This window comes from Vombatus ursinus, unplaced genomic scaffold (assembly GCF_900497805.2).
Source record: "Vombatus ursinus unplaced genomic scaffold, bare-nosed wombat genome assembly UNPS02009835.1, whole genome shotgun sequence".
Taxonomy (NCBI): Eukaryota; Metazoa; Chordata; class Mammalia; order Diprotodontia; family Vombatidae; genus Vombatus; species Vombatus ursinus.
In genome coordinates, this window is record NW_020949613.1 from 10,251,341 (window position 1) to 10,278,932 (window position 27,592).

A 27,592-nucleotide genomic window follows, 5' to 3' on the forward strand; every position below is an offset into this window, starting at 1 on the left:
GTGTGTGTGTGTGTGTGTGTGTGTGTGTGTGTGTGTGTGTGTGTGTGTATTTCCCCCAATTTTGCTTATGGTCCTCTCATGTTTTGCTTTTTTGTTCGTGTCTTTCTGTATTTCATATAGCATCTAATTCACTGCAGGCCTTAAAAAAACAAAACAGAACAGTATTTGATGAACTATTCATCACTCTTGTAACATGACTGGTACAACTTTTGTACTTAATGTCTTTCTCAAATCATTATTGATAATATTGCTACTTATACATTCCTTCCCTACCCTATATCTTTCTATTTGTCACCTATAGCAGATTCTTGTGAGGTGGTGGTCTTTGACGAGTTGTTGTCATTTAATATCATTGAACTTTTTCAGATAATTGACAGTGTTGTGATCTTACCTTGTCCAAAATAATTTATATGTAAAATATACATATCTAATTCAGGAAGCTTTCTGACCACCTATATGTCTTAATCTGGATGATATGCGTGCTTTTTTTTTTCCGCTAGTAAGTCAATCTCTTTTGAATGATTATGGATATCTTTGAGAAACCCTTAGAGAACCGCTCCATCAGTAGAGAATTCATCTTCTATTTGGCCTTCACCCAGGACATCTTTCATACCACTGGTGGATAAATTAGATAAATTTTTTATGTTGCCCTTGCTCTTAGTACTTTGAGAGTCATCAAAATAAAGTTATCTTCACAGTAGCATCTACATGGAGTCTCTTTGTGGGACTGTAATATTCTCTTGGGGAATTTCTTGTTTGAGATTCTATTAAAGGTTCTTTTAAGGTTCTATTATTGTAGTGAGTCAGTTGCTTTTAAAAATAATCCACATATACTAGACACAACTGGATCTTAGATATATAGACACAACTGGATCTTTTAGTTATATAGGTGAATGACCTTGTCAACTGTAGAAAATTGTCAGTGAAAGCCTGTTTTTAGTATGGTGTAGATGAACAATCACTGGAATTGGACCTGGGTTTTGAATCCCAGTCCTGTTGGGTATGTTTGTCCCTTAAGCTCTCGAATCTCAGTTTCCCCATCTATAAGATTAGGGATTTGATCTTCTAAGATCTCTTCCAATTCTGAGTAATATATATTTTTATCAAGAATGTCCTGCATGCACATACCTTCCCATACTTTCCCCAGAGATATTATAGAAACGATAAAGGTAAATTTTGTATTAAAATGGATGAAATTGCCTTGATTGCTATTTTTGGATAAAAGTGTAATGACTGTGGTCTTTTCCATTCTTTTTAAATCTTCTCTTCTTTGAGATCCTGAAAATAATTACTCATTGTCTTTAACATTGTATTGCTTCCACAGTATGGATTTCTTTTGTATAAAGTTAGTCAGGTTGAGCTGGTCTTCCGAACTTTGTATTTTTAAGGATTGTTGCTTCTTTTTCACTTATGAAATCAAGTCTGTATGAGAGTTAGAGCAGAATCAGAATGTAATTCCAAGATGGTAGAGTCCAGAAATGCTGTTTTCCACTAAAGTAGCTGATGCGAATAGGTCACTATGGAAACAATAGAAGATATGTTTCCCAATCCCCCTTCTCCCTCCAGTTTTATCTACAAGTATTTTTGAGATGATTTGGAGGTAGTGGGCTCTCCCCTGCTATTGGCTGTCAGTATTACTTGTCAGGAATGTTGTAGGGAAAGATTCTTATTCAGATGGTGACTGGATTGAACTCAGATTCCTTCTAACTTTGAGATTCTTAATTCTATGATTCTGGCTTAGTTATCACACAGATTTGTTTTCCCTTCAACTGCTTCTTTAAAAAAGTTCTTTAATTTTTCAATTAAGAAGTATTTATTTTCTCTCTCCTGCCCTCCATTGAAAAAAAAAAAGCCAAGCCATTGTAACTAATATGTTTAGTCAAGCAAAATAAATTCCCTTATGGATCATGTACCAAAATTTATATTTCATTCTGCATCTTGAGTTCAGCACTTTTCAGAAGGTGGATAGCATGCTTCCTTATCAGTTCTCTGAAATCATGGTTGCATTGCTCAGAGTTTTTAAGTTTTTCAAAGTTTTTTGTCTTTTTAATGTATAAATTATTTCCCTAGTTCTGCTCCCAAGTCTTCCCAGGTTTTTTTGAAGCTGTTTCTTTCATCATTCTTAGGGCACAGTATTATTCCATTATTTCACCAGCTTTTCTAGTCTCAGCTTCCTTGTTTGTTACTCTTCTACATTGCTTAACTTCCTCTAATGAATAATGAGAGTAAATATTTTAGTCTTCTCTTTGCTTTTTTTTTTAATTTATTTAAGCAGGTAGGTTGGAAACTGCTGTAAGTGCAGACAGTGTTTTCTTATTTCATCATTTGGTATTGGGTTTTAGCCTTTGAATTTGTTCTCTGTGAGGTTACCAGTTATCTCTCTCTCTCTCTCTCTCTCTCTTTTTTTTTTTTAAGCAGTTGGGGTTAAGTGTCTTGCCCAGGGTCACACAGCCAGTAGGTGTCAAGTGCTTGGTCTGAGGCTGGATTTGAACTCAGGTCCTCCTGACTTCAGGGCCGGTGCTCTATCTACTGTACCACCTAGCTGCCCCACCAGTTATCTCTTAATTGATAGATCATATGGCTGATATCAGTACTCATCTTCCTTGGTCTCTGCTGCTTTTGGCACCGTTGACCAACTTCTCCTGAGCCTCTTGGACTTTTGTGACATTGCTTTCCTCTCTTCTAGTTCTCTGTCTGACCACTTATTTTCTCTTGGTGGATTATCATCCATGTCTTGCCTTTTAATTTTACATGCCCCAAAAGGCTTTGTCCTGAGACCTCTTTTCCTGCAGTCTTTTCTCTAAAATTTTCAAAATGCATTCATTGAACCAGTGTACATTGTAGTAAGTGCCAAAAATGCAAAGATTGTTTTTAAAGCCCAAACAATTTTTAAAAAGGAAGTCTTGATTCTGTTCTTACAGTTTTTCATTCTACTTGGAGAGAAGTTGGGACACTGATAAATAGTTACATAAGGAAAATATAAAATAACTGATGAGAAGGGAGAGTGCCAACCACTGGGCAAATAAGGAGTGCTCTCAAATTAGGAAGTTGTACTTGAGCTAGGTCTTAAAGGGAGCTGGAGATTCCAGGACGTAGAAGAAAGGAGGGTAGCATGTACAAAGGTGGGAATTGGAATGTAGTGTACCAAAGACAGCAGTAGTCCAATTTGCTTGGAAAGTAGCATTTGTTAAGGGGACTTGTGAAATAATTAGTCAGAAAACATTGGCTTGTCCTATATTGTAAAACATTTTAATGACAAACAGAAAGCTTGTTTTTAAAAATTTTTTCTTGTGGATTTCATCAGTTCAATTATCATCTTTGTGCAGGTGATTACTAGATCTATATATCTACCCTTAATCTCTTTCCTCAGGTCCAGCCCTGTATTTCCAACTGGATGCTCTGTTGGCATCTCAAAAACATCTCTAAAACTTCATTATTTCTCTTTCACCCAATTCTCATGCTCCAGATTTCTTTTTCTCAAGAAGAGTGACCATCTTTCCATCCAAATTCTCAACCTCATACTCATCCTTGACTCTTACTTCTCACTTATGCTGTATCTAATCAGTGGCCAAATCTTTCTAATTGTACCTCTGCAATATCTCTTGCATATTCTTTGTACTCACAAAGCCATCTATTTCAGGCCCTCACCTGTTGCCTAGGCTATTGCAGTAACATCTTAATTTATGTTCATGACTTTGATTTTTCCTTGCTGTGGTCAGTTGCTGAAATAATCTTCCTAAAGCGGAAGTCTGAATCTGTTACTCTTCTGCTTCAGTTATTTTCTCTAGGATAAAATATAAGTGCCTCTGCTTGACTTTTAAAGCCTTCCCAGTCTGACTCTAGCCTACTTATTCAGGCTTATTTTATATTACTGTCCTTTATACATATTGGGATACTTGTTGTTCTTGACTGCATGCCATACATCTGTACCTTTGTACAGACTACCTGGAATATACTGTCTCAACTCTATTTCTTAGAATCACTGGCTTCCTTTAAGACTTACTTTGTGGGGCACCTCTTTTGGGAAACTACTTGGTGACCCTACTGCTTGTTTTTACTTCTTTAATCCCTACTTAAATGATCATGAAATAGTAAGTTAGTTGTGTTATAGCTTCTTAGTAGAATGTAACCTTCTTGAGGGCAGGAGTTGTTTTTTTTTTTCATTTTGTCTTTATAATTCTCCATCGCTTTTCTTTAGTGCTTAATAGTGTGCTAGGGACAAGCAAAGTGAAATGGTCCTTTGTTTCTTGATTCTCAAAGTATATTTTTCCAGTGAATTTTTGTTGTCTTGATAAGCCTCATCTCCACACTAAAGTCACTAAACATAAAAGTATGTGTTGACTAAATTTGGGAGGGTCTTATTATATTCTTCATAGAATTTCTCTGGTTCTTAATATTCTCCAACAGTTCTTGAGAGATGTTTTCTTAGGCTTTTTCATTGCAAGCTGAGCTAGCCAAATATCCCATGAAATGTATTTCTTTATTGCTTTTAGGCATGGTACATCCCTAAGTAGAATCCCTGGGCTATTTTTCCAGTTAGCTGCAATTTCTTTGTCTTTGGTTATATATTTGTTTATTTTACATGGGGAAAAAACTTACATCTTAAACCACCTGTTTTTTTAAGTCTGTCACAAGGAGACCAGGCCAGATTGTAGAAAGCTTAGTAGAACCCCCTTGCAAGGAAGAATGTTTGATATATGATTTGTTTCTTCTAGAAATACAAAGTGAGACATGCTGTCACTAATAGTGCTTATAAATGTTAAAAACTCACCAGTTGAAAAAAAGCTTGTATTTAAAAGTTAAATCCTTCAAATTTTGATTTGTTAACTCATTGGTATGTTTAATGAAATTACAAATAGTTTGACTTGAGTTACTTGAGAAAGGACGTTATTGAATAACATTATCTCAGGTGTTTTCCCTTTAACCATTTCTACTGTTTGATTTAGATACTTTATTTTTACTGTTTGATCTAGATATTTCATTTTTGTGGGAAAAAAATCTATATCCTTCAAGAAATTGTTGGTGTAGGGCTGGACAGCAATATTTTTTTTTCAATTCTTGTCACTAGTGATTATAGAAGATTTAGGATAGCATGGCTAATAATTATGGCTAATCTGATTATAGCTTAGCATTTACTGTAGTAGAATTGGGATGCCTGGGGATTAGGTCTTCTGATTAATAGAATTTTCTGGTTAATTGGGTATTAATCAGAAATTCCCCTTTTTTGTTGAAAATTTTAAAAAGTGTATTAATCTCATATTTGATAGTCTAAATTGTATTGAAGTAACTATTAACCTAAATTAAATGAGCATTAATCAGAAATTTCCTTTTCTTGAAAAATGTTCTAAAAGGTTTTAGTTTACTTTTATGCCCATAGTAAATTAGGATACTGAAATCAGTGAATATTTGGTGATTGATCTTTCAGTATTTGAGTGTCTTCATTCTGAATATCATTCATGATTGATACAGATGTAGAGAGTTGGAGATTAAGGGGAACCTGTATCAATTCCTGGACATGGGTGTGTGTATACACACAGACTCATGAAGTAATTTAAAAAAATGTTGCTGTTATTGGTTGCCTCTTTTTCTTGAAAGTAAATGCACAGGAAATTGGAATTTTTTTGCTGTGCGCTAAAAATCTTAGTGTAGTTTAAGCTTTGACTTTCTGGAATGCTTTGTACATATTTTTAAAGTTCACAGTGCTTTACAGATAAAATGAGGTTGATATAATTTTCACAGTAATGGCACACAATGCTTTTAAAAGTCACTTTCAAACTTACTTTATATTTTAGGTGTTATTGTAGAAGATAGTTTAAATTTAATTTAAGACACACTTAAAATGGGTTATTGTATTTAGTTATATAATTTGAGATTTGATGATTTTTTTTTCTTTTAAGAAAATATAAATATATTGTAGCCTGTCAACAGGTAAACCAGTAATATGCCATTCTACATGCATGGTGAATAAATATTAATAAAAATTGGTTTTGAATTTCCAAATGCATAGTCTACAGCAGTGAGAATTTTTTTAAAAAAGAAGCAATTCAGAAATACCTTAAGTGGTCTTTTAGACTCAAAACAGGAAAAAGAAAATAATTTGGTTTTAGGTGATTTTACATTTGATAGCTTTATTTCTTATGATATTTTTTTTGTCTTTCTATAGGGCTGAAAGACACACAGAAGTCTTCATGGATATAGTTGATACATTTAATCATTTAATTCCTACTGAACACTTAGATGATGCCCTATTTCTAGGATCCAACCTGGAGAATGAAGTCTGTGAGGATTTTAGTACAAGTCAGAATGTCTTAGAGGACTCGCTGAAGAACATGCTCAGCGATAAGGATCCTATGCTAGGATCTGCGAGTAACCAGTTCTGTTTGCCTGTTTTGGATAGCAATGATCCCAATTTCCAGATGCCTTGTTCAACAGGTAACTCTTATGATCTTTTTTTTTTTTTTTAAAGTCTGCAATTAAAATAAAGTAATTTTTAGCAGCATCCTTTTTGATGATGAAGAAAGTGAATTTACAATTCTACCCTTTATAGCTTAGAGCTTCTCAGGCATCAGAATAAGAACTTACATCAAATTGAGCCTTCCTAACTATTCTCTCTGGAAGGTTGTTGAATTTTCTTCTGGGGCACTTTAAATTAATCTCTCAATGTCACTTCCAGTCCTCTCTACTATTTATCCCAGTTTATATCCTTTATGTGCCTTGTGCAGGCACTCTCCTCACAGCCAGAAAAATGAATCAAAATCTGTAGCATTGAAAAACCAGAATATGAGAGCATTTTATGGGGCACAATATGATACTTTTATCATACTTTCTCATACCCTAATGGTGGTGATGAAGGTGTTTTATATGATAGGTTTTCTATGTGATATTCTATGGTAGAATGGCTACTAGTACATTCTTTGAAAGAAGTATGATAGAAGAATTGTAATAAGAGTACTTTAATTTAGACATCATAGAAAGTATGCTTCTGGAATAGAAAAGGCAGTGTGGTATGTGATCAAAATAAAATGTATTAAAAATAATTTTAAAAATTGAAATGACTAAGCTAGTTGGACTGGCAGTAACTTGAAGGACATTTACATTTTTTTGTATAAATACTCTTTAAAATATTACAATATTTTATGTTTGGGGAAAACCACACGCTTTCTTTAAGTAAGAAAAGGAATAACACTTTAAAGCTGTAAAGTACAAATTTTCTGGTAATCATATGTGTCAATTAATTTAATAAAAGAAGAAAGAAAAAATCTTACTACCTTTGAAAAGTTCTTTTTTTTTTTTTAAACCCTTTACCTAATAGTAGTTTCTCAAATGTATGTTGGACTGTTTTTCAATGACTTATTTTTTTTTTTGCAGGACTTTTCAAATTAAATGTGAGCAAAATTTTCTATCTAGCTGATTTTCTTCTGTTAAATATATGCGTTGTAATTTAGATGTAGGTGGCTCAATCCTGCCTTTGTACATTGAGTTGTTTCACACTTCATTGTTTAGACCAATTCCACTGCTTACAGTTTGAAGTTCTTTCTGTTTGACAGTCTAGTTATATGAGGATCTTGAACTGCTTGCAGTTTTTATAGTTTTAAATAACAGACATTTCTTTGATGTCACTTAATTTTACATTAATATATTTTTGTTGTTTTCTAAATGTCTTGAAGCTTTTCCAGTTTAAAAAAAATTTTTGTTTTTCAAGATTTTTATTTAAATACTTAATGTTAATACAGTGTTTCTAATTTATATTTATGTATCTGTTGCAGTTTTTAAAAAAGTTTCCTTTGTCAGCTAACTTAATTGGATTCACAGTTGGCACTTGATGCACCCATTTTTCTTCAGTTGCAAAATTCCATACCTTTCATTGTTTTGTAAGGTTTTTTTCCCTTTGGTGATTTATTTTGATAAGAAGTTTATGACTTGGGATTAAAAAAATTACATCGTTGAACTTTATTATCACCATCAGTAAAAGTTTTAGTACTCTTGTTCATTAATTTGTAAACACTCCCTCCTTCCCCATCAAAAAAAATGATACAATTTATAATTTATGACTCAATATTGCTTACTGCTTGAAGTTATCTTTTGGAATTTTACATTTTGATTTGAGACAATCAGGTTGTATTATTTTCAGAATTTTTAACATTACAGTTGTTTTGGAGTATTTACTTTTTATAACTCTGATAAACCTGTTTGTATTTGTTACTAATATTTCTATACAGATAGGTTCTTGAAACATGTAGCAGCATTTTTTACAGGTCTTTTAAAATAATAATTCTTTAATGTCTCTATTGTTTTGTATAGCATGAACATGGGGGGAAGAGGTACTTGAACTAGATCACCTTTCAGAGTCTTTTGAGTCTTTTGGTTATTTACATTTTCTTTTCTTTCTTTCTTTCTTTTTTTTTTTCTTTCTTTCTTTCTTTCTTTTTGTTATTTACATTTTCAAGTAATATTGGTAAACTTAATTCCTTGAAAAGCATCTGGAGAAGTTTCCTTGTTAATGAAAACTCTATGTTGACAAATGTTTTGAAACTTTAAGTGATTCACAAACTATTTAAATTTCTGTTAACAACGGAAAAAAAAAGATAAAACTTTAGAAAAGTATCTTATCTTCCTGGGTCTACTACCTCATTTATTTGGATTGGCTGAAAATGAGATAAATAATATGCTTGTATACTCTTAGAGGAATGTAACTGGTAATTATGCTTCTCAGGTGTGCTGAACTAGGGAAGTTGCTGTTGCTGTAAAGTCCCAGGCTTTCCTTGGTTTTGCTAAAGTGATTGAACAACTCTTAGTAATTTATCTTTCCGGTTGTAGAGATTTCAAGATTGTAATTATAAAGCATAGGGGGGAAAACACTTTAAAAAGTATTTTCGTTAATGTGGGTTGTATATTGTTTTATTTCTTTATTCACAGCAGATGAGGCCTGTACTCAAATTTGTGAAAATAATTTAATATCTGATAAAATATGTAATCCTAATTAATTTTCTGTTGGTAGTGAGTTGTAACTATATCATAGTCACCTTGCTGGCTACTTTTAAATTCATTTACTTTGGTCATTTTTAAATTCTGCCATGGTTTACTGTATTTCCTATATTAGTCCAAATTTTATTTATCTTGTGTTGAGTATGTCTGATTTTAGTTTTTATTTCTTGTACCTTTATGCAAAATGTTTTCTCACTGTTCTTTTGTCCCTGTAAAATCAGTAGTGTATTTCAGAAACACTTGGCATAATGCCACTCTCCATGTAATTTTTAAAGTTATGCCTTGTAAATATTAGTGCTTAGTCTTTTATATGTGAAATTTTTCTGCATTTTAAAAGTTTTATGATAATATGCTTAAGGTCATATTTAATAATAGAACATCATAAATGAAAGTTTGGATTTTTGTTTCTTGACTAATTTTATTTACTGCTGATTGGCCTTAATTTAATCATTTAATTTTCATGAGTGTTTCCTTGGTCCATTTTTTGGCAAATAGAAAACAGTTTCATTCACTCCGCAGCTGTTGTATTGTCCACTATACACAAAAACAAGGCCAATTTCTTGCCCTGGAAAAATGTGTGGTGTTTTCAGTAATCCTAGGCTGTGAATCATGGAACCACCACCATTTTAGAACAATCAGGTTTACATTTGACTCCTAAGGAAAATGGAAAGATCTATAGTTGGTATAAAGAAGGTGTAGAATATTACCAACAATGTTTGTATAAAAGAATGGGATAAAAGATCTCATCAGGGACATACATGATTGGAAGAAGAGGTGGACCTTTTCATGCTTTAAGAGTGAGGAACAGAGATATACAAACTAGGGGAATAAGGGAAAACTTTCAATATGTTAGGTAGAACCAACCATCCATCTTTTCCGTGCAAGGAAGAACCTGAAGAGACGTAACAGAGCTATGCAAGGTTTGAGGAAGAAATGTTATTTTCTGCTACAGTAAAAGGGGATGAGGTGTGGGAAATAAGGATTTCCTTTACACTTTTATAAAAGATTATATTATGCAACATCTCTGAAAAACCCAATGTAAGCTTTTATAGCTTGGATTTTAGTTGCTTAAGAATCTTCCATAGTAACCCCGTTCCTGTAGAAGAAAGTGCCCCAGTATCATAATTTCAACTATTACGTTTTTGTGGAGCCTTTTAATGGAGTTAAGCGATTTATGCTTGTATTAAAAAATCGGCTTAATTAAAAAAATTAAAACAGATTTCTAGAATCATTTACTAAACAGTACTTTTGATATCTGATTACATCATTATGGGTATCTCTAATTGAGATCATGACCCACTTACAACTCTATCCTTGTATTCCTCTCATTTATGTCCTTCTATACAATGCTTCACGGGCCTTCCACTCATATTGGGAGCCTTCCTTTAGCTCTCTTAACATTGAAATAACAGTGGAACACATAGGATGTCCATAGGTTAGCCTTCTCATTACATTATGGCACCACCATTTCTGGGCACACATGTCTCTAATAATATTCTTTATAATACTTATATAGTCATATCTGAAAACTTTCCCAATCTTTGTTCTGTATTGACACCTTCTCTGTAAGCATATCTAGGATTATGATGTTAGATAGAGCAATTATTAAGTACTATGTGCCAGGCACCCAATTAAGTTCAAAATATGGTGATTCCATTCTCTTTTAATAGAGCAAATAGTTTGTTATAATGGTTTTTGCACATCTTTTCCTTTTTTCTTTCTTTTGTAGCCCTTTGATTTTTATTCTTAAATGCCTTTGAGATGACTTTGCTTGGTTGGATATCTTGCCAGTCTTTCTTTAAACTGGTTTTGCTCTGTACTACTTCTTTCTTTATGACTTATAATCAACCATCCATCATTTTTTGTAAGGTTTTACAAGCAAGTTTATACTCTAACCTGGTGTTGCCTGTTGGTAGTCATCTCTTTTTGTTTGGCATGTGAATCAGATATTTACTGACTAAGGCAATTTCTGGGTTCTTGTAAATTTCTGCATTGGTTAAACTTCTGGATAAAACTATGAGAATCAGTATTGATGTCATTTCTGTTTATTTCCCATTATTGAGTTTTGGTTACCTGTTCAGTTCAAGGTTGCTTCTGCTTTATACTATCACTTTATTGTTATTCTTTTAAAAAACAAAGTCTGATCTTAGCCCTAACAGGTGGATTCACAGTATATGGTTGACTCATACTTAACTCCCATATTAATACAATTTTTTTCCTCTGTTAAATATAACCTTTTTAGTTCTTTGTGCTGGTATTTGGTGCTCAACATGTCCAATACCTGATTCTTTTTAAGAAGAAAACAATCATGCTTTGGAGGCATGTGGGTTCTGAAACGTCAGATTCGGGTTACCTTAATTGCATACCATATTTTGTCATTATCTTCTAAGTTGATAATAATTTTGATCCTTTCTTAAGTTAGTATTATGACTGTACACAGATAACCTGATTTGGGGAATGATCCCCATTTTGTTAACCGTTTATTTTTCATCTGTTAAAATATAAGGAATTTAATTTTTTTTGTGAAGTTTATTATGTTCAGTGCCTTCCAACTTTGTTCTTGAAGACTCATGCTCTATAATTATGAGCTACAATCAAGGTCAGAGGCTGTAACTTATGTAAATGTTACATTTTCACATCAACTGCTTAATGATGAATATCATCAAAAGTCTTTAATCTTTCTTTAGATTTGCTCCTGAATCATGTTTTCAGATATTTTCACTCTTCTCCTTTCCTCTTTTTTGCAATGCAGTCGCTCATTATGGTTTAATTTGGAAAGTTTGATAGAATTACTCTCCTTCCTCATTTTCTGTAACACATATTGATAAATAGTCCATAGTTGTTCTCATAGTGATCTTGTTTGCAAAAGGCTTTGAAGAAAGGTTACCATGACTAGCGGCATAGGAGTTGACTATAGTGTCCCATTAGATACATGATAAAAACCAATCTTGCCAATTCTTTTATTTCCCTGTTCAAGTAATACCCATGAGCTACTTTTCATTTAGTTGCAACTTCTTTCTAGCTGCTGGGTTAATTTATAATTTATGATTAGAATGTCCAGGTTGATTTAAATTTAGTTTCTCCAGTGATTGAGTGAATATATTCACTTGACCGGAATCTTACATTTACAATACTTGTTTATAAGCAGTCTAAAATTATGTGATTCTTTCTAACCTTTGCCCCTTTTTCTGACAGTCTACCGCTATCAGTGTAGAAGTACAAGAGGACTATACAACACTGAGGACCAGAGGACCATGTTATATTTTCTTTGCTTCGTGGTTTGTCATAGTCAAAGATTTAACCTTGGAGTGACTAACCTATTGATGATAGGCTTGTTCTGGGAAAGCAAAGTCTGCAACTAGGACAATTCTTAAAGCCTCTTCAGTATGATAGTTTGCAAGAGCTAGTGTTCTTATCATCATAATATTAGTCACATCCATGATAACGGTGAATCATAGGAGTAGGACTTTTGGGAGGTTCTGAAGTACTGTAAAGTGATTGCATAGAAATTTAGTCTCTAATAGTTTATCTTTGAAATAACTTTCCTTGTTTCTGAAGTCTTGAAGTGAGGCCCATTAATTTGAACAATATTATATTAAAGTAGCTTATATTTAATTTTTTCTTATTTTGCCTGTCAAATGGATGCTATGATTTTATTTTTATCAGTGAGAGAGCTGGGGGTATTTAACTAGATGTAGAAAAGAAAATAATAGAGGACATAGAAATTGTGAGAGGTAGTTTAGTGCAATGTAATGATAATGTGCAAGATTGAATTTAGAATTGAAGACTAAGTTCCAGTCCGGCCCCAGGTACTTATTCCCCCTAGAACATTGGGCAAGACACTTAAGGAAACCAAGACAGATGACCCATAATCCCTTTTAGCTCTAAATCTTCTATCTTACAGTTCTATAGCTGGAAGGTATCTACTCTAGTAACCTTCATTTCAAGGAAATTTTGGCCTGGTGAGGTTGGCATTTGTTTCAGGTCACACAATAAGTTCTAGAGTGAAGAAAAGAGCCGAAGCTTGTGACTGAATATAGTTGTCTCTTTGATCATTTTCTTAAAAGTATTTGACAGGTTATTTTGTGGAAAAAGGCATAGTATTATTTTGTGTTCTTTAAGAAGACAGAATTCACCAATGCATGGAAACTATAGGAATCCATTTCAGTTTTTGTAAGAGCTTTTAATATTTAGATCTTTCTGGTTGTTTCTTTTGCTTATTTTATTTATTTTTTTAAGAAATTAGCATTTTTCCATTCCAATTCTTTTAAACATATTCATAATGTTTTAAATTTCTAGATAAATCCATATGTATAAAATATTGTATATTGAGTTAAATAAAGTATGTGTGTACATACACATACTCTATTGATACATTTTATGTGGACACAGTACACTTGCCAACAAAACCTTGAGTAATACATCTTCCCTCAGAGTTAGTTGCCTGAAAACATTTAAGCCAAACAGTAATTGTGACTTACACTACTTTCCGCTTTTGGAGTTTATTGATTCTTAATGGAAAAGATATAAATTTGAGAGTATAGTACTAACATTGACCATTGTATCTGATGTGATCTTCTTTTAACATTTCTGTAATCCGTGTGTATTGTTCCTTTGATTTTGCTTTCTTTTTTTGCATGTTAATCTTTGTTTTGATTCTTCTCAGAACCTACAGTTTTTTGAGGGGAGAATAAGGGAAAGCATATGAGGGAGACTGAAACAACATAGACATTTTCCAGAAGATGCTTTAATAATCTAGTTTTTCATTATTATTGGTCCCATTTAGTTGTGGGCTGTTGAAGTTCATGTTTAGAATGGAATGAGTCTGAACTGATAAGATTTCTCCTCATATTTCCTCCATCCCTATCAGTTATCTTGCAAATTCCTCTAACTCAAGATGAGTTGTGGATAATGTTTGCTAAGTAAAGTTCACATTTCTTGACATTCAAGGTGCTCTACAATTTAGTACCATGCCCCCCAACCCCTTCTCATATTACCATATATTATTCCCCCTTACATAACCTGTCGAGCCAAATTAATTAGATTATTCACCTTTCTTTTTAAATGTTTTACACTTTTCCACTTTTTTTTGCCTTTGCTTATGCAAAGCACATTTCAGTGCTTGAAATAACCTCACCTGTATAACCCAAGGTACCATCCATCCTTTATGTGCTAAGATGCTTCCTTCTCTAGAAAGTTTGCCTTGATGCCATCCCTACCTGCCCCTAGTTAATAGTGACCCTTTATTCTTTGTTACCTCACATAACATTTGCATCTCTTTTATGTACTTTTATTATTTTATATGATTTATTGTATAGTGTTTGTGCATGATTTTAAGTTCAGTGGGAGTGAGAGGCTACACCTAACCTGACACTCTTAAAGGCTTACCATCCTTCTACTCCAGGTTGTTAAGCTAAATCTTTAAACATATATCATCTTGAGGTATTGTTGCAACTGTAGTGTGATTTTATTGTGATGATTCACACTCAATTATTCACAACATACATATTTGGAAGAATATTGGAAACTTAAAGTACATTTGACATTGAAGGGATGTCAAGATATTATAGCTACTATGACCTCCCTTCTATTCTTGCTGTTGATGCATCTGGGGCTTCTTGCCTGAAGGCATTATCCTGAATGGTGTTTGCTAGTTGAAGATGCTTTGTAGAGTCCTTAGAAATACAAGTATAACAACGTACACAATTGGTGGGAAAGTGTACTTTTAGTTTTCTCTCTCTCTGTCATTTTCTCTTACACTTTCTCACTTCCTGGTTTTTTGTCCTCTTCGTATTTAAAAAATGCCTTTCCTGCAACCTGCTACTCATTTAGCTACTCTTCTCTCTATTTATCCTTTCTAATTGCCATTCCTTACCATTTATTCTGCCCTCATACTCTCATTTGTATATGAGGAGGTCTCATCCTTAAATTCCCTGATTTTTTTTGGTGCTCATCTTTGACTTCCACATATGACTCCAGGGGCCGTTTCTTCCTTGAAATTCTTTCCTTCCTTGTCTTTTATGATCATGTAATTTCTTTTCTCCTTCTTTGATTGTGCCCTGTATCTTTGCTGGTTCAACTTCTTGCCACTTAAGCGATTTTTCTCCAAGATTCCTTCCCTTGTTCCTCATCTTCTTTTGTTAATGTTATTCACTGCCACACTTCAACTATTAGCACTACGCAAACCACTACCAAATATGTATCTTTTACTTCTTTCTACTCTCCAACTTTGACTTGCAGTGCCAAATAGCTTCTGGTCATTTCTACCTGGTTAGGTAGAATCAGCTGTAAATCAAACTCAACATGTGTAAAACCCATGCCATTATCTCTTCCCAAACCACTTCCATCTTCTGACATCCCTTATTCTCCTGGCTCGAAAGCTCAACTTCACACTTGACTCTTCCATTCTTTCTTCCCTCATATCCAAATGGTTCTGAATTCTTGTCATTTCCTTTTTCACATCCTTTCAGTACAGGACATTTTATTTTTTTAAATGTTGTTTGTAAAATATATCTTTTATTTTTGAATGGCTTTCTCATTGGTTTCTTTTCTAGGCTTCCTTCTCTGGGTCATTCTGCATAGCATTGCCATATTAATCCTCCTAAAGTAAAACTTTAGTATTATTCTCTCAGTTTTTTGATTTTCATTCATTGCATATGGGATAAAATCCAAAGTCCTGTAGTCTTGACTTTCAAGAGTTAACAAGGGATATTCTCTTTATAGGGTGAGAAGGTAAATGTTTATATTGGTTTCCTTTTGATGAAATAAAACTAAGAGGAATTCTGAGGCCTTCCACTCCTTATGATAATGATTGGCATATTTTGGGGAATCTAAAGCCAAATGATGACTGGATTTGGAGGAGAGAACAATTGGCAGGAGAATGTAGGATCATTGCTTAGTAATAATTTGGTAAATTTTGGGAATTTTTTCTTCTTTTTTTGACAGACCCAATCTGGAGAAAAAAACTTATTTAGGTAATAGCCCTAGTACTAGAAGATTTTTGTGGTTGTTGTTATTATTCACTTACTAGATTTCTTTTTTGGGGGGGGAGTAGAGTTCACAACTAATATAACTTATTTTAATTTTAACATCCATTCTGCATTGCTGAGCAAAACCTTGGTTTAGCATTTTTTTATGAATGGTTCCCTTATACTGATTAAATGGCTCATCAGTGAATTTCAGGGGGGATAGTTCTAGTGGGCAGTTTATGTTTCAGAAAAAACTATAGTGAATATGTCAAAGTGTGTTTTTCTTTTTCCTCGCCCTGCTTAAATTCCATGCCTTCATTTGTTATTCCTGAGGTACTCTATTTAATTTCAGTATGTCACCTACTTTAACGTTAGAGTAAGAAAGTGTTTTGTAGCTTTTAAGTAGTGTTATAATGAAGAATTATAATTTGCTTATTACTTCTTTATCTCCAAAGAATTAAGGTATAGTGGGATAGGCTTTTCATCTTAATGTGTCAAATATAATGGCAGATTTGCAGATATAGCATTAACTTTTCAGACAAGAGGCCAACAGATTTAGGATAGGTAATAGTTGCTATTTTGGAAAGGTTTAATTTTTTAATTTATTGAAATTGTCTGAATTTGCTTAGTCTGTAGCAGCTGTAAGAAACCTTTCACTTAAGGGTACAAAATCTCAAGGGAATTCTAATATGATATAATGTGATTTGGTAATTCTTCATCTTCTTTGCTAACTAGGAGAGTAATTTGATCCAGATAGGTAAAATGGAAGTAAACTCTATAATTCTTTGTAATGTAACTATGGGCTCAGAAGGCAGCAAAAGAAAAGAAATCTGGGAAGGTATTTGTTAGGCCAATTTTTACTCATAAAAATTTGTTTTCCAGGAAACTGTCTTAGGATAAATAAGAGTGCTGTATATAGTTGGCACTATACAAAAGTTTTGGAACCTAGTTAGGGGGTTTCTATATACCTGGCCTAAAAATATTATTTGAAAAAATTTATAGATTTTCTGAAAGTATACCTGGATGATGGTGGAGGTTGGGAGAGGAGGAAGGGAGAATTAATTGTGTGTGTATATATGTATGTGTTTGTGTATGTGTGTATATAAAAATAGATAGATAAAATTGGCCCTTCTTCCAGATGAGTGTACCTGTTCATAAATGGGTGATAATTCGTAGTCATAAAATGCTTTTCTCAGTCTCCTTGTGAAGATATTCTAGACTAAGGATGATATCCCCATTTTACAGATTAAGATACCTGTTCAGAGAGTAAAGTAATTTGGCTGGGATGATACAACACACTAAATGCCAGTGCTAGGGTGTGAGCCTAGGTTTTATCCAATGCCTGATTCCATTGCTCTTTTCAATAATCATGCTGCTTTTTAAAGATAATTTAAGATAATTCAAGCTTTTTAAAGAAAGTTTCCATGATCTTGTTTTATTTTATTTTTTCCCCACAAATGGAGGCAGGTGCATATTTGTATCCTATTCAAAGTGTATTCAATATTTTTATGAGTTTGGGTGGGTCCTTTGAGATCAAATTTGTTCTGGGAACTGATCCCACAACTAGGAAGACTCAAATCTTGCCTTTGCCACTATTGGCTCTGGGCACTTTATTTACTTTAGGAAACTCTCTAAGACTGTAAGTTACAGAGAGGGGGTAGTAAGCTGCAGTGGTAGAAGGAGTTGACTTACTTGAGACTTACCTATGCTAATGAAATTACAGGTCTAGTTCCTATCTATCTATACATGTACAGACAAATAAAATAATAATAGGCAGCTAGGTGATGTATTGAATAGGGTACTAGACTTGGAGTAAGGTATACCTGAGTTAAAATCCTGCCTCAAGAATCTTACTAGCTGAGAAATCCTGGGCAAGCCACTTTAAGCCTCTCTCAACCCCAATTTCCTCATCTGTAAAAGAGAGCAAATAAGGGAAGCTTAACCTCATTGGGTTGTTGTCAAACAGACATGTAAAAACATTTTATAAATATGGCTGTGATTTTTACAAATTTATTTGCAATACAGATTATTTTGTGTTTGTCAGCTTTTATTGTATTGAAAAATTTAAGAGATGTTACAAAAGCTTCTCGCTATAGTTTGAACTGACTTCTGCCTGCAGGCTTATTTAGCACTTAGAGATACTTATCTTGAAAGTCAAAATCTCAGAATTTCATAGTTGGAAGTACCTCAAAGGTCATTAAGTCCTGTCCTTGCCTGAACGAGAATCCCCTCTTAAGGCAGCTTATTCCACTTTTGAAAGGTCCTAACATCAGGTCTAAATCTGACTCTTTACAACTTAAAACTTTAATGTATCTATCCTACTAATTGTTATCTGTGGCAGAATGGAAGACAGCCCTTTAAATTCTTAATGATTGTTATCCCCTCCCCCACACATTCTTTTAAAAGCTTGTCCTTTTCTGGACATTTTCCAAATTACACATGACCTTCTTAAAATGTGGTATCCAAAACTGAATACAGTACAGGTATGGTCTGATCAGGGCAGAGCTCAGGAAGACTGTAACCTCTTTTGCCCTAGGCAATATACCTCTCAATGAAATCTAAGCAGTCAGTCTCTTTGGCTGCTATAATCACACTGAATTCATTGAGTTTGTAGTCTACTTCAGTAGACTATTACTAAATCTTTTCACAAGAACTACTGTCTAGTTGCATCTCCTCTATCTTGAACTCATGAAGTTGATTATTTAACCCATTGTAATATTTTGCATTTACTATTAAATTTTATCTTATTAGATTTGACCCAATATTCCAGGCTATTTGAGGTCTTTTTAGATTCTAATTATTATTTAATTATGTTGATTATCTCTTCTAGCTTTGTATTAACTTTAAATTTGGTAAACATACCATCTTTGGCTTCAAGTTATTGGTAAAAATGGAGATAAAATACTTTTAAGACCTACTTCACAGGTTTGCTTTAAGTGTCAAATGATAAAATGTATGTTTTGCAAGTTTTAAAGCCGTATGTAGATCTTAGCTATGGATACAGGGCTTTCTTCAGGTTTTAATTACTCATTGAAGTCTTTCCGTATTTGGTGATGCTTTCCCTTCTCAGAATAACTTACTGATTTATTTATTTATTTTTATGTTGCAACCCACAGTGAGTAACCCTGTTAAAAATTGAAGCAGATTAGTATAATGTAACCTGTTCTTTTTTTTTATTACATTAAAAAAAACACAATAGATACTTCCCTACATATACTCCAAGAATCCTACCCCCCTTCCGCCCAAGTTTATTTACTGAAAACAGGTAGGCAAAAGTTGCTGCAGGTAATTCGTGACACTTTCCACTTTTGTAGTATAACAATTGTTCATAGCTGGTTTAACCAGTTCTTGTTAAAGCAATGCTGGCTTAATTTTCTAGATGTTCACTACCCATTCCTTTAACAATATGATCTCTGCATTTATATTAAAGTCCAGGATTGGCCTATGGTTTGCAGACTAACCTTTTTTGAAAATTTTTAGACATGCTTAAAGGAGATATGCACATTGAGAGTCTAATGAAGACTGATAAAAATTATGCTTTAATAGCTATGACTTTTACTAATTTAGTATCAGTTCTTTTGTCATACTGAGAATTTAATGAGAGTACAGTTTAAAAAGTACAGGTATTTCTGAATGGGTTAGTGGTGTTGTAGAACCATCTTCATATGACTATTTCAGCTAGAGCTCTATTTCAGCTAGAGCAGAGGTGCAGTGAGAGGGAAAGGTAGAGGGCTGTATAAGTGGGTCTGAATGATAATTGAATCTGGAAACTGATGAGCTCACCGAAGGGAAATTGTAGAGAGGGAGAAGAGGGCCTTGGGAGAATATCCATGGTTAGTGGAAATTACTTGGGAGACTGAGAAGGAATGGTCAGACTGGAGGACCAGAAGGGAAGTATCATGAAAACCTATAGAAAATAGTATCAGAGGAGAAGAGGGTGACTGACGGGGTCAAAAGTTGAATGAAGAGAGGTCAAGGAGCATGACAATTGAGAAAAGGCCTTTAGATGGGGCAATTAAAAGATCATTAATAATTTTGATGAGCATTTTCAGTTGAATGATGTGGTAGGAAGTCAGACTGTAGAGAGTTAGTTAAGAGAATGAGAAGAAAAGATGTGGAGGCACTGATGTGGAAAGCCTTCTCGAGGTACTTACCTAGGAAAGGGAAGAGAGATACACGGAAGGAGATGTTAGTATGTAGGCAGTAGGTAAGTAACCAGTAAAGGAAAGACTGAAAATAAGTGAGAAAGTGGGGACAAAAGAGAGGGGAATCTGCTGGGAAAGACAAGATGGCATGTGATAACTTGTGCATATAGAGGATTTTTGCTGTCCGTGGACAAGGGCTACTCTTCTGTGAGAAAGGTTTGAAGGAGAAGATAGTGGTAGAAGACATCTTAGTGATGTGAGATGAGCATGGAAGAGGGGCTTCTCAAGTGAATAATGTCAAATTTTTTTTTAGTGAAATAAGAGTCAAGGTTCTTAACTAAGAGAATTGGTATAGGGAAAGCCAGGAGAACTGTATAGAAGACTAAAGTTTGGAAAAATTGCTTTGGTTGCTGTGGTGAGTTTATTAGGGATGTGTAAAAAGGGTAACTAGATAGAGACTCACAGGATAGTCCTGGAGTCAGGAAATCTGAGATCATATCCAACATCAGACAGTTAGTAAGGCTTTGTGACCTTGGGCAAGTCATTAATCCTGTTTGTAACCCTGTTTGTGACTCTGCAAGTAACTTAACCTCAGTTTCCTCATCTGTAGAATGAGCTGGAGAAGGAAATGACAAACTATTCCAGTATCTTTGTCAAGAAAACTCCAAATGGGGTTGCAAAGAGTCCAACATGACTGAACAACAGCAACAAAGATTACCTTGCCACAGTGAGGGGGCCAGTTGAGATTATGTAAAGTAAATTTGTAATCTACCTAATTTGAAATTTTGTGATTTTCTCTAGCTTCTTTTCAGCACTTGAACAGAAGAAAAGGCATTGGATGTTGGGAATGATCCAAAACTGAGTCTTGGCAGGGCAAGATCAGCAATAAATAGTAGGACAAGAGACTTGAGAGGACAATGTAGAGTTGAACTGGTTCACTAAGGGGTTAGTATGTAGAAGGGAAAAGAGTGTAGCCAGTGCAGGGGTGATGGAATGAGAAAGAACTTGGGAATTAGAAGGATTAAAGGTCAGCATGAAGATGAAGAACAAGGTTAGAAAGTATCATATTGTCTTGAAGTAATATGCTGAAAAGAGAACTTTTGATATTAATTTTGGAATGCCAATTATTACATTATGCCTTTAGGGACTATTGTGATATGTAGGACTGCTTGTCCTTATAATTAAATGATCTTAGATGGCTATTATTTTTTTATATGAATTTATTTATTCATTCATTCATCCATTTATTTATTTATTTATTTATTTTTGGCAGTTGGGGTTAAGTGACTTGCCCAGGGTCATGCAGCTAGTAAGTGTCAAGTGTTTGGTCAGAGGCCGAATTTGAACTCAGGTCCTCCTGACTTTAGGGCTGGTTTAGATGACTATTCTAATGCAGTTATTATGAATGCATGTTGTATTCTTTTCCCTGTCAGCTAGGTGGTGCAGTGGGCCTCAAGACACTCATTAGCTGTGTGACCTTGGACAAGTCCCTTAACTTTGCCTCAGTTTCCTCAGCTGTAAAATGGAGGTAATAACACCTACTTCTAATGGTTGTTGTGAGTATAAGATGTTTAGCACAGTGCCTAGTGAATGGTAGGCACTTGCATATGTGAGTATACACACGTATATATACATACACACATGCATACATCTGTGTACTTAATTCTTACTCCTTTTTTGGTGTTACTCCTCTTCCCTCTTTTTTCCAGTAGAATGTAAAGTCTTTGAGTATAGGGACTAATTTATTTGCTTAATTTAACTTGTTAACTCAGTGTGAAGTGAATTGTATTGCTTTTAATGTATTTTCCTCTAGCAATATCCAGCCAGCTCACTTTGCTAATTGTCTGCTTTTAATCTCATGTGAATTGAGAAATTAAATAACGAACCTGTTAATAATAATTATAATAGCTAACATTTTTGTAGTACCTTACAAATATCTCATTTGATCTTCAGATCAACCTTGGGAGGTGGATGCTATTTTTATTCCCATTTTACAGATGAGGAAACTGAGGCAAACAGGTTGAGTGACTTGTCTAGCTAGGGTCACAGAGCTAGTAACTGTTTGAGGACACATTTGAACTCTGCTCTTTCTGATTCCAGGTCCAAGTCTCCATCCACTTTGATTCTTAGCTGCCTCAGGTGTTAGACCTTGAATTACTACCTGAAGGGTTATTCTGGGAGTAAAGTGCTCTGCTAAATAATTACTTACTAACTGAATAGAGACTGAAGCTTTGAGATATTAAATGACTTAGCCAGAGTCACACAGCTAATAAATGAGGAGGATTTGAACTTAAGTCTCTTGACTTCCAAGACTAGGATCCACATTATATGTGAACATTGTCCCAGTTGGTAGATTTCCTTGTTTTATGTTCCTACTGGGTAGGCATTGGCAACCTGTAGTTTGGTGATTAAGGAAATCTAGGAAATTAGTTTTTAATAGGGCCTTAGGTAAAGCTTTCTCATTTTCTTTTCTGCACCTTCTCTAATCCACCCAGTGACTTTGCCTTTCTTTCTGCCTGTCCTTATCCCCTATTTCCACATTCAGACCAGGCTTACCTTCCCTGAAATGATTTCTATTTCAGAATTGCCCCTATCTGTTCTACCCTTTAATCAGAACTCAGGGGAAATCTTAAGGTATTAGACAATAGGTGATTATAGTAACGTAGGAGTAACTTATCTCTGATGCAAGTATTTTAACTCTCCTAAGACATACTTGAATTTTGAAGCAGAACATGTTCAAATGAATCAGTTGTGAAATGTCATAGAGATCTCGACCAGTTTCTTCTTAGCAACTACTCTATACTTAAAAAACAACAACAACAACAACAACAACAACAACAACAACAATCCTTTATTAGCTCTCTACTCCTTAGCAGTAGGGACTAGACCCATGATTTTATTGATTTAAGGGAACTTTTGGATAGTAAGCCCCCTCTACTGGTATAGTTCAGTTCATTTTTTGCAATTTGTAGCCTTAGAAAGTTGTCTAGACAGCACCGAAAGCTTTACTGACTTGACCAGTGTCACGTGGCCATTACATGGCAGAGGCCAGTATTCTACTACAACATACTTCTTCTCATTGCTTATCAAATAAAATATAAACTCCTTATTCTAGCATTGAAGGTCCATCTCAGCCTAGCTCAAACCAATCCATTGAATTTCTACTATGTTTAAAGCATTGTGCTAGATTTAAAAAAACAAACAAAAACATTCTCTGCCCTCAAGGAGCTTACATATTTCTGTGGTGGAGATAAAATATAAGTATATTCATGATGCTTTGAGAAGAGAGTGTGAGTACTAGCTACTAAAAAAATCAGGAAGAGCTTCCCATAGGAGATGGTATAGCCTTGAATGAAGCTAGGCTTCTGAGAGACAGAGTGAGGATAATAATATTAGCTACCATTCATATAGTGCTTTAATGTTCACAAAGTATTTTACAGATGTTCTCTCATTTTATGTTCGCAACAGCCTCGGGAGGTGAAACTGAAGCAAACAGTTTAAATAACTTGCCCAGGATCACACAGCTAGTAAGTGTCTCAGGTGATGAGAAAGTTTATTTAAGGTTGACACGAAGGCAGGAGATAGAGTACAGAGGGGAAGGGGAACTTTAGGTAGACCAGTTTGGCTGAAATTTGGAGTAACTAGGGTCTGTTGGCTTCCTAGTCAACTGTGTTGCTACCAAGCAGAATTATTGACCCAAGTCTTCCCTCCTTCCTCATCATACTCATGTTGTCCTTCATGCTGGGAATGGAGGATAGGGCTTTTTGTTGAATAATACAAATTGTTGGGAGTGGGAGCATCAAATGTCATGCTAAGTGATTTGGGTTAGGTAAAATTGTTACTAAGGGAAAAGTAACATTGATACACTTATTATTTCCTGTCACCTTTATTTACTATTCTCGCAAATGAAAAATATAATTTGTTGTTACAGTCTTATCATATTGTGTAGTTTTTCCAAACTTTATAAGACAAGTCCTGTTTAGCAGACTGAAAAAGAGGACCAAGATGGAGATTTTGCCCACAGTCCTCGAAATGGCTAATGTTAACTCAACCCAGCAGGGTTGCTCACAGGGAGACAAAATTTCAAGTTAATATTTCAAAATGAAAGTATCACCTAATCTAGTAATGTTATCAGGACAGGAACGGTTTTTTAAATTTTCCTAAACTTATGTTCCGTGGACATCCTGAAAAATGCAGACATTTCTGTGTTTGGAAACTCAAAACTCATTTTAATGAACACCTAGAACAGAAATTGGAAACCTTACAGAAATGTGATGCCAAGTTTCTGAATTGAACACAGTTCTGTTTTGTATAAGTGGTGGGTTTGAGAGGTGGTGGCAGTGGCCTGTTCTTGAAATATGATCCCTGTTTTTGGTGATTCATTTGGGACATTCCTTTTACTTTCTTAATTACTTGGTCCAGATTGTTTTCTTCTTTTCTTTCTGATATTTACACAATATTTTAGGGGAAGCAACAAAATAATTTGGGCATGTTTAATTTGGAATGCCGGGGGCGGGAATAGGGATAAGGAGGAACAGCAGAGAATTGATGTGAGACTGGAGTTGAGAGAAATTATATATAATGTTATACACATAAGCTCTTCAAAACAACTCTGTTAAAATAGGTCCTATATGTCTTCATTTTACATATGTAACTGAGTTTCAGAGAGGTATATGTGTAATTAGACAATTAGCATATATTAATAAGCACTTACTATGTCCTAGCTACTGTGCTGGGAATACAAAAACAAAAGTGAAATAGCTCCTGTCCTCAGGGAGCTTACATTCTATTAGGGAAGACCATGTGAATACATCCAGGTAAATACAATGCACATACAAAATAAAAACAAAAGTAGTTTGGGGGATCCTGACTTGAGGATTCAGATAAGGCTTCAATTAGGAGGTGATATTTGAGCTTAGTTTTAAAAGGAACTAAGAATACTAAGAGATGAGGAGAGAGCACATTGCAGGTATGGGGGTGGGATAACCTGTGCATCTGTAGGAGATGGAGTTTCTAGTGTAACACAAACAGGGAGGATGATTTGGCTGAACTATAGTGTACATAAAGGGGAGTAATGATTAATAATCTGAGAAAGATGGGATCATGAGTTCAGGCCTCCCCCCCTATTTTTTTTAACGGATGAGGAATTTGAGGCTCAGAGAAGTTAAGTGACTTACCTAAAAAGTCCTAGAGCTAGTAAGTATCTGAGACAGGACTTGACCCTAGGTCTTCCTTTTCAGTCTACTGTAGTGCCTCTGGAGCCATAGTGTGAAGGGTTTTAAATACCAAACGAGAATTTCACCTTCCTCACTCCACATTTCCTTCTCTTTCCATCACATATTGCTTGCTATTTTATTAAGGAAATAGAAATTTTGATAGGGTTGGGGGAGAAAAAGGGGAGTTAGCGGTAGTCTTCAGAGATACAGGCTATAGCGCTGGAGGGGAGTCTTAGAGATTCTCTAGTTCAGGAGTTCCTAATCTTTTTTTTGTGTCACAGAACCCATTAGCAATCTGGTGAAGCCTATAGGGCTTATTCCAGGTAATGTTGTTAAATGAATAAAATAAATAAGACTACAAAGGAAACAAATTATATTGAAATGCAGTTATCAAAATATATTTTTTTAAAAGTTCACAGTCCCCAGGTTAAGAACTTTTGATCTAGTCTAATTCCCCCTTTTTTTTGTTCGTTTTGTTTTGTTTGGTTTTGTTTTTGGCTAGGCAGTGGAGTTAAGTGACTTGCCCAGGGTCACACAGCTAGTAAGTGTCAAGTGTCTGAGGCCAGATTTGAACTCCTGACTCTAGGGCCAGTGGTCTGTCCACCGTGCCACCTTGCTGGCCGCTTTGTTTTTGTATTTTTTTTTTAAGAATTTATTTTTAGTTTTCAGCATTCACTTCTATAAGACTTTGAGTTCTAAATTTTCTCCCCTTTCCTCTCCTACGTCCTCCCTGGAACATGGTGTGCAATCTGATATAGGTTCTACTTAAGCATTCATATTAAGCATATTTTCACATTAGTCATGGTGAAAAGAACAATTAGAACTAATGGGAGGAACCATGAGAATGAAGCAATAAAACAAAACAAGAAAGGAAAAGGAGAGCAAATAGTATGCTTCCATCTGCATTCAGACCCCATAATTTTTTCTCTGGATGTGGATAGCATTTTCCATCAATGAGTCTTTTGAAGTTGTCTTAGATCGTTGCATTGCTGAGAAGAGCAAGATATATCAAAGTCAGTCATTGCACAGTGTGGCTGTTAATGTGTACAATGTTCTCCTGGTTCTGCTCATTTAACTCTGCATCAGTTCATGTAAGTTTGTCCAGGTTTTTTTGAAGTCTGCCTTCTCATCATTTCTTATAGCACAGTGGAAATCCATAATTACCTTGTTTTTAAAAATTATATTTTTTGGTATTCTGTACTTGATAAAAATAATGTAATAAGACTATTTCCATATACATGGGAAAATGGGAAAAAAAGGATTAAATATAAAAATGAGTCTCCTTTGCTCAGAGAGAATACAATAAATTCAGTATTGTATTTTCAGAACTGTCCTACTTGTTCGTCTCCTTCAGAATTTCTTTTTCTGTACATTTTACATAAGGCTACACTGAACCTCTTCTTTTTAAAGATGTCGTTATGGTTAAGCACACACCTCCATTCCCTCTTTGCAATTTAAAGTACAGTTCTGAGTTTTAGGAACGACCTCGATATACTAGAGAGCTTGCAAAGATTAATAACTAGAGTGATTAAAGGCCTTGAGATCATATGGTTTAAAGGACTGGATGTACTTACCTTGAGAAAGTCTTAGAAACCCTGTAACTGTCATCAAGTATTTGAAGGGCTGTTATGTGAAACGTGGATTAGTTGGTTTTTTGTAAGGTGTCTCCCTATTTTATCTTCACTTAACATTAATAATAACAGGTTTGTTGAGTAATATACCTGTATTTCAGGGAATATTTTTGATTTTGATTTTGACATATGGGTGGGAGACATAGAGGGAGAGCCTTTAAGGTTGTATTTCCCTCCTGATTCATAAAAAATTATTCATTTTGAATTTTAATAAAAAAAATTTGCATGTATGTGGCACAGCATAAAAAGAGTACTCAATATAAAACCATGAATTTCCATTTCATGCTGGGTTTAAAAAAAATAAAAACGATATATTGTTTTCAAAAACGATACCTGCTTTTTTGTGCTTCCTTCTAAGTTTTCTTTTGTTCTCTGCTATGCCCATTTTATTTTTTTCTCCCTCCCTCCCCACCTCTAGAGAAGGCTACTATTAGACACAAATGTGTATATATGTGTGTGTATGTAAAACCATACCATACATGCTTTTATTTATCAGTTCTTTCTGTGAATGTGGAGAGTGTCTTCCTTCATAGATCCTTTTTAGTTGATTTAAGTATTTGTAATTCTTAGAACAATATTGATGTTACTGTGTACAATGTTCTATTGGTTCTATTCATTTCACTCTTCATTACTTCATACAAGTCTTT

At 34.5% G+C, this 27,592-nt stretch overlaps 1 protein-coding gene across 5 annotated transcripts in view; it reads left to right on the forward strand.

Moving 5' to 3' along the window:
• Window positions 1-27,592, forward strand: part of PHF3 (PHD finger protein 3) — a 100,091-nt gene that overhangs the window by 15,301 nt on the left and 57,198 nt on the right. For 2 of the 5 annotated variants that reach the window (XM_027852879.1, XM_027852880.1), the window contains exon 2: window positions 6,164-6,432. The exons of 1 other annotated variant lie outside the window; for it this stretch is intronic. In XM_027852879.1, coding sequence (XP_027708680.1) covers window positions 6,189-6,432 — 244 coding nt within the window. In that variant the 5' untranslated portion in view covers window positions 6,164-6,188. Of the gene's footprint in view, window positions 1-6,163; window positions 6,433-27,592 lie in introns of those variants that run through there. 2 more of the 5 variants (XM_027852881.1, XM_027852883.1) reach the window with 2 other exon arrangements.